This window comes from Motacilla alba, chromosome 11, assembly GCF_015832195.1.
Source record: "Motacilla alba alba isolate MOTALB_02 chromosome 11, Motacilla_alba_V1.0_pri, whole genome shotgun sequence".
In the NCBI taxonomy this organism is placed as follows: Eukaryota; Metazoa; Chordata; class Aves; order Passeriformes; family Motacillidae; genus Motacilla; species Motacilla alba.
The window spans coordinates 13,582,827-13,594,718 of record NC_052026.1 but is presented as its reverse complement, the minus strand read 5'-3'; the positions used below and the strand labels follow the sequence as shown (position 1 = coordinate 13,594,718).

The 11,892-nt window shown below is 45.3% G+C and overlaps 1 protein-coding gene across 3 annotated transcripts; it reads left to right on the top strand.

The window, feature by feature from the left end:
* The first annotated feature begins 3,698 nt into the window (after nucleotides 1-3,698).
* CMTR2 (cap methyltransferase 2) lies at nucleotides 3,699-10,684 on the top strand. 3 transcript variants are annotated; one of them, XM_038148489.1, is made up of 2 exons: nucleotides 3,699-4,781; nucleotides 6,998-10,684. In XM_038148489.1, exon 2 carries the CDS (start codon nucleotides 7,017-7,019, stop codon nucleotides 9,327-9,329), a length of 2,313 nt encoding a protein of 770 aa, XP_038004417.1. In that variant the 5' UTR covers nucleotides 3,699-4,781; nucleotides 6,998-7,016; the 3' UTR covers nucleotides 9,330-10,684. The 3 variants fall into 3 exon arrangements, with proteins under 3 accessions (XP_038004417.1, XP_038004416.1, XP_038004415.1); XM_038148488.1 differs by having other exon boundaries at nucleotides 3,699-4,458; nucleotides 6,998-10,683; XM_038148487.1 differs by having other exon boundaries at nucleotides 3,699-4,929; nucleotides 6,998-10,683.
* Nucleotides 10,685-11,892: the final 1,208 nt, after the last annotated feature.

Sequence of the window (11,892 nt, the reverse complement as noted above, 5' to 3'; positions counted from 1 at the left end):
AGGCAGCAGGAAACGGAGGAGATGCGTGTTCAGTTAGGCCAGACGTCAGAAAAAAGCTTCCAGCTGGCTAAAATGTGCAGTCCTAAATAGCCCCCCTGTGAGGGCAGTGGGAAAAGGCTTTTAGGACAGAGATCAGTTAATGTAAAGGGTTTATGATGTTTACTGGTAGGGAAGCAGCCACAGGACTCACAAATTACATGCCTGCTCTGTAAAACCTCACCATCTTTATACAACTCCAGAAAGAGGAAGCAACTTGATGAAACCTGTGAATAAATGATACCACAGAAATCAGTAAAAGAGCAGAGATGTCCTAATACCAGCCAACATTTCCATCTTCCAGCTCTGGGAGATGTATCAAACAGCAAAGGGTTAAGACTGGGGTTGTGGCTATGGGAGTTTGTGGAAGCAAAAGCACCTGTGGCAAGGAACTTAGAGAGAAAGAGTATAAAAAGGATTATTTGGGGATTTGAGGGAAAGGAATTGAACCTCCTGAAGGGATACAAACAGCACAACCAGAGACCAGCAGTATGTCAGGCTTGGGATGAAAGGATGGGCTTTTCAATGTGGAAGTGCTTTGAGGCAGGCAAAAAATCAGAGAGTACAGGGGAAAGTGTGGTGGAGGGCTGAAACAATCCTTAGTGAGAATAAGTGGAAAAGAAATCACAGATCCTGGTGGACTAGAGACTAAAAAAGGCCAGGTACCCCTGTGGTCTGCAATAAACACAAATAACTTGAACTAAAAATTATAAGGGATAAGGAAGAAATGCTTTCAGGCCTGTCACAGAAGAAAACAATTCTCAGATAATTAAATTATACTACACAGCTCCATGTATCACTAAGAATCCTTGACAATAGATATATTTCCCTATTCAACACAGGTAAATGCAGTTCATATCCTGGCACCAGAGCCAGCTGCTGGCCTGGGGCTCCAATATGCTTCTCCATATGAAGAATATGAATTCTCCCTCGGAAGGTAACTTACTCCTATCAAAACAACACAGGACCAAAGTTTATCCTGCTCTGTGGTCTAGTTTCCTCTTCAATAATTGATAATACTTTCACACAGTGAAATGCCAGACCTTTCACTAGGTCTCAGGACCATGTCCTCATTTCCCCAAAGCCCCCTTTGTAAAACACTGATTTCTGGAGGTCAGTAGGTGAACATACTACCACTGGTAGTTGTGGTCTGTCAGGATGTATTTGTGCTGTTCCAACAGGATCAATGCTTCCTCATTATCTTGTCTGTGGTGCAATAATAACACATTATTGAACAGTTGATAGGTTTTCCCTTTCATTTCAGTGATTTTTTTGTTTAAAGAAGCAAAGGTTAGCCAATTGCACGTCATTTTACTAACTGGCTACGTCAGACACTGTTTACTGGAGTTTCCCAACTCACTTTCCTTGTAGCAGATAGTGGCTGCAATTCCTCTGGTGATGAAAGTGAAACAAAAATCTGCCTGACTTTGGACTGCAAGCCAGAAGCAGCAGAAGAATGACCCTTACAGATCAGTCCCCAAGGTCATGGAAACCCACCTCATCAAGGGCAACCAGCTGTCCCAGCATCGTGCACCACATTGCAACAGACGAGTGTTGTGATTTAGATACCACACTGTTTAGTTTAGATACTCTATTAGCAATAAATCCAATCATAATCATCCACATAATCACTGTGGATAATTCTTCTCATGTCTGACCTGAGAGCCTTCTCTCAACGGCTCTGCCACACCAATGCTATCACCCCCTATTACAAATAATCTTGCATCCAGCACAGTGATAGATAAAACCATGGTGAGATCTGGTGCAAAATTATGTGGGTTTGGGATTGATCGGTAGAAGCAGAGTGAGAAGTACTGGGTATCCCATGGAATCTATGGAAGTTTCTTCCATGGCTCAGCATAGTCTTCCCACTCCCTGCACACATCCAGTATGATTGAAAGAGCTCCCAAACACTCCAGCAATACTCCCCAGTTCTATCACATAGTAGAGTTATACCCTATATCTACAAAAGAAAAAAAAATCAGGGGCATAAACAAGACTACTGTGTTCTTAATGAGATGTTTAACTTCCCGTGTTTAACTGCCCAATATTCCCTTAAAGACAGATGCTTCCATCTGGGGCTGTTGGTGCCACAGCTGTGCACACAGGTAACAGTCTGATTGGGAAAATATCAGCTGAAGATCAGCTGATAAAAGTTTAGCTCTGTAGAAGCAGGGCTAATGCAGGAAGAAAGTGCTATGTTCTCATTTTAAGTATCTTACATGGACCAAAAAAACCAAACCAAACAACAACAACAACCACAACTAGAGATTATTTTGCATAAGACACAAGTGTCTACTCAAATTTCTGCTTTAACTTGAAGAGATTTCAGAAAACATAGAAGAATCCTGAAGCTCACAAGCCGAGTTGAAAGTTTAATTTCAGAAAAAGCATCACATTTTTCTTAAGCATGCTATTCAGTCACATTTACTTTAGCTAGGACTCTGGTGCTGTCATGCGCTCAGTGATGAATTGTTCTCTCCTGTGATTTGGAAGAGCCTTATCTCCAAGAGTCCAGGGGAGTGTGACACTGAGAAGCTGCAAGCTACAGTAAAAGCCTGGCAGGGTAGAAATGCAAAGGTCAAGCCTTGCTTCGAGACCACTTTGCCCTATGAACTGAATTGTAGCTGTTCTCTTGATAGTGTTATCCCAGCACTCAAGAACATGTGAAAAGTGATGTGTTTAAGAAGAAATTAAAAAGAATCAACTCTTAAACTCAATGCTTTAATTACCTATGGCCCACAGAAGTCAGCCAGTGTAAACCTTGTGGCTAGTGTGTGAGTACACAGAAACAGTCAAAGGAAGGCAACCAAAACATCCCAGCACCACTGGAAATAACAGTGAGAAAGCCAAAACTAAAGGAAAGCTCTGCTCAGGCTTTTACTGCAAACACAAACATTTCAGACTGTAACATACCTTTGACCTTCCCACTAACTTTAAATTCTCATGAGCTAAAGATAAGATTTTAGCAATGCCATTTCTGTGTACCCTGTACAATCAAGAGAGACCAGACCAGGCACTGGAGAACCCACCACACCCTCAGCTCCCTACCTCACCAGCTGCCCGTTCATTTGCCCCAGCTCTCCCTCTACTTTTACATAGCCAAAAAATCTTGCTTGAGTAAAGGTGATCTTCAAACAAGCCAGTTAAAGGGTGAAGAGGCACTGAGAGAAATCTTCCATCTGCACCTCAGCTCTTTCTCATTAGGTAAAACTTCTTTCTGATGAGGCAGTCAGTAAGTACCATTTTGTTACACCACTGTTAGGGGTCAATATGACATGATTTGGCTTGAAAAAGACATTCTCTCTTTTTTTCCCCTCAAGGGATTGAAAGAGTTTTAGTCTTGCATTCCTGTTTATAGGTAGCACTGGCCTTTTTCTATACTTAAGATTCTATTTTGTAGTAATATTGCTTCATTTTAGAAAGCAAGTAAGCAGATTAAAAGAGAGGAGGAAAGTTGTCTGGTTATAGATCCCTGTGTTCAGTTATGACTTTAACATAAAAATTCTCTCATGTACCTAGATCCCTTATGTATACATTATTATATCCTTAAGATGGACATGTAAAGGGTTTTGTTGTTTTGGTTTTTGTTTGGTTGGTTGGTTGGTTTTTTTTGCAGTTACTGGGCTTCAAGCAAAATTTTCCCAAGTTATCAGTTCTGGAATGCGTAGTACTGATAGCACTGAATTTCTGTACCAAAATTACTTCTGGCTTAGGACTGGATTGAGCTTCATGAAGAATATGTGAGAGTGCAAAAATCAATAGCAGGAAGCCTCGTATTAAAGCAAAAGGATTTCTGCTTACTCATGCTCCATTGTTGGCTATTTGTTCCCAAAAGGGCTGGGATCCTGAACCTGCATATAGGAAAATCCCCATAATATTTGAAGTCTCGAAAGCAACTTGCACCTGCTGTCTACTGTAATAATGAATATGCTTTGACCTTTCTGCTTCTGTGTGCAGATTAGATGCTGTTTTGCTGCCTAAAGCGTCTGTGTGTTTCCAGGGATGCTGCAATGGATGCTCAGTGATGCTCATTATGACTCTGTTAATATTTCAAGGCTCTTGCCTCCTGCTAACCCAAGCTGGGTGTAACAAGTCTCCCGGGGATTTAGAAAGGGCAGCAAGGTGGGTTACTATGTGAAGAGTCTTCTTAAGTACCCGCCTTGTGGGTTACAGAGGGCAAAGCAAGCTCTGGAGGAGCATCGCTGCTGGTTCCGGACTCAGCGTGCGCTGAGCCGCGGTCCCTGCAGGGCTGCGAGATGATCGCGCTGGGCTCAGGCTCCCAGGGCAGGCGGCCCAGGGCGTCGGGAAAAAGCACACAGGGCGCTGAGCCCCAGCCCTGCCTCTCCAGCGGGTGGCCACACATCCCAACACAGCCCTTCTCCTCTTTTCTTCCTGAGCAACCTGTCAGCGTTAGCGCTGGTAAGTGCTGCGCGGGTACCTTCTAGCAACGCTGTGCTGCTGGGCTGCCCCGCTGCTCGGAGGCGGCTCCTCGGCTCCCTTTTCCTCGCGGCAAGGAGCCGCTCTCGGGCTCCTGTTTAGCAGGTGGAGCCGAGGAGCCGCGCTGCCGCCTGCCCGGCCTGCGCGGGGCTCAGCCGCTCCTCACCCATCCGGGCTGCGAGCTTCCCCCGCCGCTGATGGCAAAGCCGCAGTGCCGGGAACCCTCCCGGCCCGGGCCAGGGCGGTGCCCCCGAGGAGAGGGCGTGCCGGGCGGGCGAGGGGCCGCCTGGGCGCGCTCCCGCCGGGTAAGAGCGGGAGCGGCTCCAGGCCGCGCTGCAGCCGCGGCCTCGCGTAGGGAGCGGGCGGCGCGGGGAGGCGCCTCGGGCGGGCGCGGCGCTACGAGCGGCCGGGGCGGAGTGAGGCGGCCGGGCCGGAAGCGGAGCGCGGGGATGGGTGAGGAGCTGCGCGGCGGGGCGAGCCCAGAGGCCGGTCCTGGCCGGAAGGGGTCTGGAAAATGATGATGAAAAAGCAGGCGTTTGCCTGCTCTTGCTATGTGCTGTGTGAGCTTGGATTTAGGGTTGAGCTTATTAGCATTCTGGCTGGAGCACCTCTGGGACAGGCTAAGAGAGCTGACGTTGTTCTGCCTTGCAGAATGCTCTGGGGAGCTCTTAGAGCCCCTTCCAGTACTTAAAAGAGGCATATACAAAAGGAGGAGAGTAACCTTTTACATGAGCAGATAGTGGTGTGGCAAGGGGAAGCATTTTTAAACTAAAAGAGAAGAGATTTAGATTGGATGTTAGGAAGAAATTCTTCCCTGTGAGGGTGGTAAGGGCCTCTCTGGGTACAGGTTGCCCAGAGAAGCTGTGGCTTCCCCATCCCTGCAAGTCTCCAAGGCCAGGTTGGATGGAGGTCTGAGCAACCTGGTCTAGTGGAAGGTATCCCTTACCCATGGCAGGGGGTTGGGACCAGATGGTGTTTAAGGTCCCTTCCAACCCAAACTTCTCCTATGCATAACTGGGGTGAGCTGTAATTAAAAGCCCATACTCATAGTTGGTGTTTCAAATGGAATAAACTAGACAAGGACACAATGGTCTGTGTTTTTCCCAGTTTTCCTCTTTACCAAGAACATCCTACAAGAAAGGATGAGATTAAAGCCAGGGCCTATCTGCATAGAGGATAGTGAAATTAAACCTGCCCCATTGAAAGGCCTTAAATTGGGAAAAAGCAAGATAAAACCTCAGCTGTGCGTGTGGCCATGTGCCTCTCTTCTCCTCAGAGGGCTGATGGTGATGAGGGCAAACAGATGTGGGCTGTGGTCTGAGGTGCTGCATAGGTTTGAGGGGTAAAGTGCTGAGGGTGGCCATTGTTTCCAACTTTCTCAGCTCTTTCAGTTTTAATCCAATATCTTCTCAAACTCCGTTGTTATGTAACACTTAAGGTCATTGTATTTTGCGTTTGTGGGAATGCGAGGGCTTGAGGGATGGTTAAAGAGATAGGAAATCTCTCAGCCTATCTCGGGTGGTAATTTTGATTAAATTATTTTGCTTAAATGAACATTTTAGTTTGGAATAAATTGCTGGCTGGCTGATTTCTGGTTAGTGCCTGTCACTTGTGCGCTCTGTGCTTTGTGCTGAGCGGTGGAGCAGATTGCAGCAGCCTCGTCAGCTTTGCGTGGAGTGTGCTCCTATTTGTTGGCCTTTACCCACTCGCAGCACAGCACTTAGCACTGCTTTCTTCTTTAACATCAAGCTCGTATTCCCATTGACCACAGCTGCAACCAAGTCCTCTCACTTCAGGTTTATCACAGTTTTTTCAGTCATTCAAGGAAGCCATAAGGGTTTGCAGTCGCCTGGCAGAGAGCAGGAATGCTGAGCAGAGGAAGGGAAAGGTTTTGCTCGCTGGCTGGTGTCCAGCATCCCTCCAGGGCCCTTCAGCTGAGGGGCAGCTCTCGAGGGTGCCAGTGAGGGGCTACCCCAGCATTATACTGGGTCTGGTGGAAGAGGTGGGAGGGTTGTTCCCACTTGGGAAATTGGAGGAGCAGCAGCTGTGCTCCCTCTCAAAGTTGCCTTTGCTTGTGGCTCCCCACCCTCCATACTTAGAGCTCTTGGATAAACACTGCTATAATCAGATGATAACATTTCTGGGCCACTTGCTGAATTTGGAGAGCTTGTGGTGTGTTCTCTTTTGTGACTGAGAGAGATATTTAAGTGTTTAGATCCATATAGTGAGCAGAGTATTCAGAGTCAGTGAAGGGCCCAGCACCAGCAAACTCTTCTTCGCTTGCTGTGTAAATAGCAAGAAGGGCAATTGAACTGGTGAACCTCCTGATTTTCAAATGATTTTATTTAGGATAGCCCTCATTTACATTCCTCATTGGTGCATCATTCCATGAAGCATTTACCTCTGTTCTGGAGTATAGTTGTTAAGCAAGGCACATTTTTATTTTTTATAAAAAGGTTTTCCTATTTCTGTACTGGTATGATTGGAATGACATGGTTTCTTCTCCCCTGATGTTGTCCAGGTTGTGAGTCCACCCAAGAATGGATAAATGTAAGCAGCCTTATGTTAACCAGAAGACCAGCATTGAAAAGTTCAGTCCTGAAATTCTTTCTGAAATTGAGAACCTCTTTGAGAAGAAGTTTACTTACACTAAGCCAGTGAATGATGAATGGAAGCTGCCAGATCCCAGCAATGCTTTTACATCTGATCATGTGGAATTTCACTCACTCCTGGCCCTGAAGGACTCAATGAATGAAGTGAAGAACCAGCTGAGTGATAAGAACCTGGAGGATTGGCATCAGCACACCTCATTTACCAATAAAGCAGGGAAAATAATACCTCACGTGAAGAAATCTGTGAATGCTGAGCTCTGTACCCAGGCATGGTGCAAATTTCATGAGATCCTGTGCAGTTTTTCTCTTCTCCCACAAGAAGCTCTTCAGGATGGAGAATTGAATTCTGTACACCTCTGTGAAGCACCTGGAGCTTTTATAGCCAGCCTTAACCACTTCTTGAAGTCCCACCATGTCCCTTGCCACTGGAATTGGATAGCTAATACTCTAAACCCTTATCATGAAGCCAATGACATCCTTATGATGATCATGGATGACCGTCTGATAGCAAATACATTACCTTGGTGGTACTTTGGCCCAGATAACACTGGGGATGTGATGACATTAAGACATCTAACAGGACTTCAGAGCTTTGTGAGCAGTATGACCACAGTCCACTTGGTAACTGCTGATGGCAGCTTTGATTGCCAGGGAAATCCAGGTGAGCAGGAAGCTCTTGTCTCACCCCTTCATTACTGTGAAACAGTCACTGCTTTAATGATCCTGGGCACTGGAGGATCCTTTGTTTTGAAGATGTTCACTCTGTTTGAACACTGTTCTATCAACCTGCTCTTTCTGCTAAACTGTGCTTTTGAGGAGGTGCATGTCTTTAAACCAGCCACCAGCAAAGCTGGAAACTCAGAGGTCTATGTGGTTTGCCTTCGCTATATGGGCAGAGAAAGCCTTCATCTGCTTCTTCCTAAAATGACACAGAACTTTGGATCAGAAATGGTCAACAAAGCTCTTTTCTCCCAGCATACACTTCCAGAATCATTCCTTAAAACACATGAAGAGTGTTGCATGTTCTTTCACAAGTGCCAGGTAGAGACTATCTCTGAGAATATCCGTCTTTTTGAGCACATGGAAGAAGCAGAGCAGGTGAAACTGAACAAGTTAAGAGACTGTGCAGTAGAGTTCTTCATGCAAAAGTTCCACCTGAAACCCATTGGCAGAAATAACTGGCTTGTCAAGAAATCCCAGGCTGGTTGCAGCATGAATGCGAAATGGTTTGGGCAAAGAAACAAATATTTTAGTACGTACAATGAAAGGAAGATGATGGAAACCCTGACATGGAATGATAAACTGGCAAAGGGCTATTTAAATCACTGGGCTGAGGAACATAGTTTAAATAATGCTGGGAACGTGTGTGTCCTGGAAGAATCATTTTCTAACCTTGAATGTAGCTTTTGGTACATTTTGGAAGGAAGAAGATTGCCAAGAGTAAAGTGTTCTCCATTTTGTGATGTTCAGGTTTTAGAAAATCTTAATGAAGCTGTGAAGGAGTTGGGTGGGGGGAGGCTGAAAAGCAGATCAACGCTGCAGCCTTGTCACTCTTGTGAAGTTCTTCCTGTGGAACTCATACTGGCAAAAGTGTCTGACCTTTCCAGGTGCCATCAGGAAGTCCTAAATGAAAGTTGTAGTGACCAATTCAAGTGCCTTGTGGTGGGCTTTCCCACCCTCTGTGACACAGAAAGCCAGCCCAGGATGGAAATAAAGCCCATGGACGCAGCCACGCTCCTGACTTTCAGCTTCTCTTTGCTGTACGATGGAGAACCCGAGTACCAGCAGCAGCTTTTGGAGTGTGTTCTGCATTCGTTGGCGCAGCTGGCGGCAGGAGATGCGTTGGTTTTGCCTGTTCTCTCCTGCCTGACGCGCTTCACGGCCGGCCTGGTCTTCATCCTGCACCGCTGCTTCCGGAGCGTGGCGTTCGCGTGCCCGACCTCGCGGGAGCCCCTGCGGAGCGGCGCCGCTCTGCTGTGCGTCGGGTACCGAGGCCTCCCCGCGCCCGTTCTGGAGTATCTGCAGCATCTGAGTGCGCTCGTGAGCTCTTTGCTGGACACGGACTCTCCCCAGCAGGTTCTGCAGTTCGTGCCCATGGAGACTCTCCTCCAGGGCAAGCTGTTGGAGTTTCTATGGGATTTAAACACGGCCATTGCAAAGAGACAGCTCCACCTGATTGTGCAAGCTCAGCAGCAGCAAATGACTAGTGACATTCCACTACACAATTCTAGAACGGCGTGAGTTGCTGCTGCTAGACCTTGTTTCACAGGCAGGCAGAAGGTGTTAAAAGCATTGTTAATGTGAAGGTAACATTAATGCAAAACTGGTGTGACATTGAGGGTGCTGGCAGGATGTTTTGAGCTGTCAATCCTTGGTGCACCATATTGTATGTGTAGGAAATAGGAGAAAAGAAAGCCAGACCTTGATTTCTGGCCACTGAGCTGGGTGTTTTACGATGCAGAATAACATAGAATCTTTGATTCCATGGAAGCAAGGGGCTGACAAGTGAGCATAAGCCTCAGAGCCTCCTATCACCATCTTTAAAAACTATCTTTTGACATCCCTTTAATTTACAATTGGTTTAATTCTTAATGGTGATGTGGGGGAAATCCCGTGTAACTTGCCTTACCATTTTGGATGGTATGAAATGCTGGTGGTTATGGGTACATGTCCCCATTTACCATTCTTAAACACGAGCCTCTGAATTTTCACCTCGTAGCCTTTGAATATCAGCCTCTTCTTTAGCACTTCAATGAGTGAGGACTGAGATAAAAATTTCTTTGCCAAAGCCTGATAATGGTTTCTCCATCTCATTCTTGTGGCTGTTTTGTGAATGCCATGCTGATATCCTGAGTTCCAGTTCTTTGTGCACTTCAGTCACTTGACAGAAGGATCAAATGGAGCTGTTTGTGCCAGAGAAGTGCTCAGCCTCTGGCTGTTCATTGCTTACTCTTCAGGCAATTATTTGGATTGCCATCAAGCCCTCTCTTGTGACTTCTTATGGGCCCAAAGCTGAGCTCAATTCTCAAGAATGAAATTTGCTAAAAGAATTAGCCAGTGGCTGTAGACACTCAGGCTTGTAACAAGCAGAACCTTTAGGAGACATTTAAATGCAGAAAACTTCCACCAGCCACGAGAGGCCCATAACATGCAGTTGCTGGGGTTTGCCAGTCTTTCCATGCTAAAAATCCTTAAAGGCTTTGAGGTGTTACCACCTGAACAAACAGTTCACCAGTTGTGTGCTGCCTTTCTTGTGCACGCAAGTGTGTTCATGCTTGTGTGGGAACCCTCAGGGTTGTACAGCCACGAAGCTTTTGTGTTGTAAGTAATCAATGTGTGCTTTTGATGTGAAGGATGCATATATTTTTTGAAGTAGAAGAAAAGATGTTGATTTACAAGGCTGTTGTATATTTTCATTTTATTGAACAAATGTTGAAAGTGTTAAAAGACTTTTTTTTAAAAAAAGAACGGAAAACAAATGCTGTTTAGAGAAAATAAAGCCTTTTATTTTAGGTTTTCAGTGTTGCTGTTTATGTGTTTCTTTACCAAATATGGAAGGAATCAATGAAATGCAGTAGGGGAGCCTTGGAAGGTTTAAATGTTTTTTGGGTTTGGTTTTTTTTTTTTTTTTTGTGTGTGGTTTTTTTTTTTTTTTTGCCAGGCTTTTCTAATCTTGTCATTTATCCATCCTTCATTTCTCTCTAACTTTAACTTTGGAGTTTATCAGCTTAGAGAGACTCCACTTGCAGACATGGTCAAAGCAGTGGAGGAGGCCTGCACACAGCTCCCTTGGCCTTGTCACTGAGCCTTACAATCCATGTCCCTCTGTGGTTCCTGTAACTCTTAGCAGCAAGGATTTTGTCTTAAGGATCTTCAGTTTCTTCTGGCTGTGACAACTGCTCTGGTAGGACGAGGTTGTTATGCACTGTACTTTTGTCTGCAAAGTTGATTATTTATTCTTATCCGAATTGCTCCCCTCCACTGAGTGGTGTGATTGAGAAAAAGCTGTGTGCCTTATTCCTCTGGGCTGGCTCTGCTGCACTGCCAGGGGCTGCAGGTGATTGTCTTTGGGTTGGCCATCCAGTTTATCTGGAGAACTGGCTGCTAACTCATTTTGATTGCAATTATCAATGCTAACGTATTTTTCCCATTGCCTTTCTCTTTGGAAGTACCCACCAAATTAGAGAGCTGGGGAAGATCATTCTTTGTGCTAGAGATGTGAGATGACACAGGAAATTAATCCTGTTCTGATACCTTCATTTCTGTACAGCTAGTGGTGTTTCTTGGGGAAATCTTTATGCAAGAAGTGGAGCTGAATGGATGCTGAACTGCATGACAGCCTTGCCTTTCTTGGTTTTAGTGAAGCTGAAGACTTTGGTTGTTAATGTCAAAATGTTCTTCAGGGGACGTGAGGACTTTGGAAGCGTCCTTGAAACAGGAGACTGGATTGGAAGTGCTCGTTCTGGGGATTGTCAGGTTGATTTTGGTGGAAATACTGTTTAATGGGTTTATGGTTTTACTGAGTTACAGGGAAATGTAAATGCTTAGAATTGTATTCAAGCTTATAGAAAGTTTTGTGAAATATTTGCATTCCCAATATAACAGTATAAAAACAGTGCCTAAAGACATGAAATGGCAGATTGGAAAGTAAAGGGGAAATATGGATGTCTTCCTTTTGCTGCTACAGACCTTAAAAGATGCATATGCAACTTCTTCAGTCCTTAAAGTCAATTTATACACTACATTATTTAGATTATGCATCTTATTTGAATTTTGATAGATCCTAATGTGCTAGTATGCCTGG

Coding starts and splice junctions, on each gene's coding strand:
- CMTR2 (XM_038148489.1), top strand. CDS start 7,017: ATGGATAAATGTAAGCAGCCTTATGTTAACCAGAAGACCAGCATTGAA.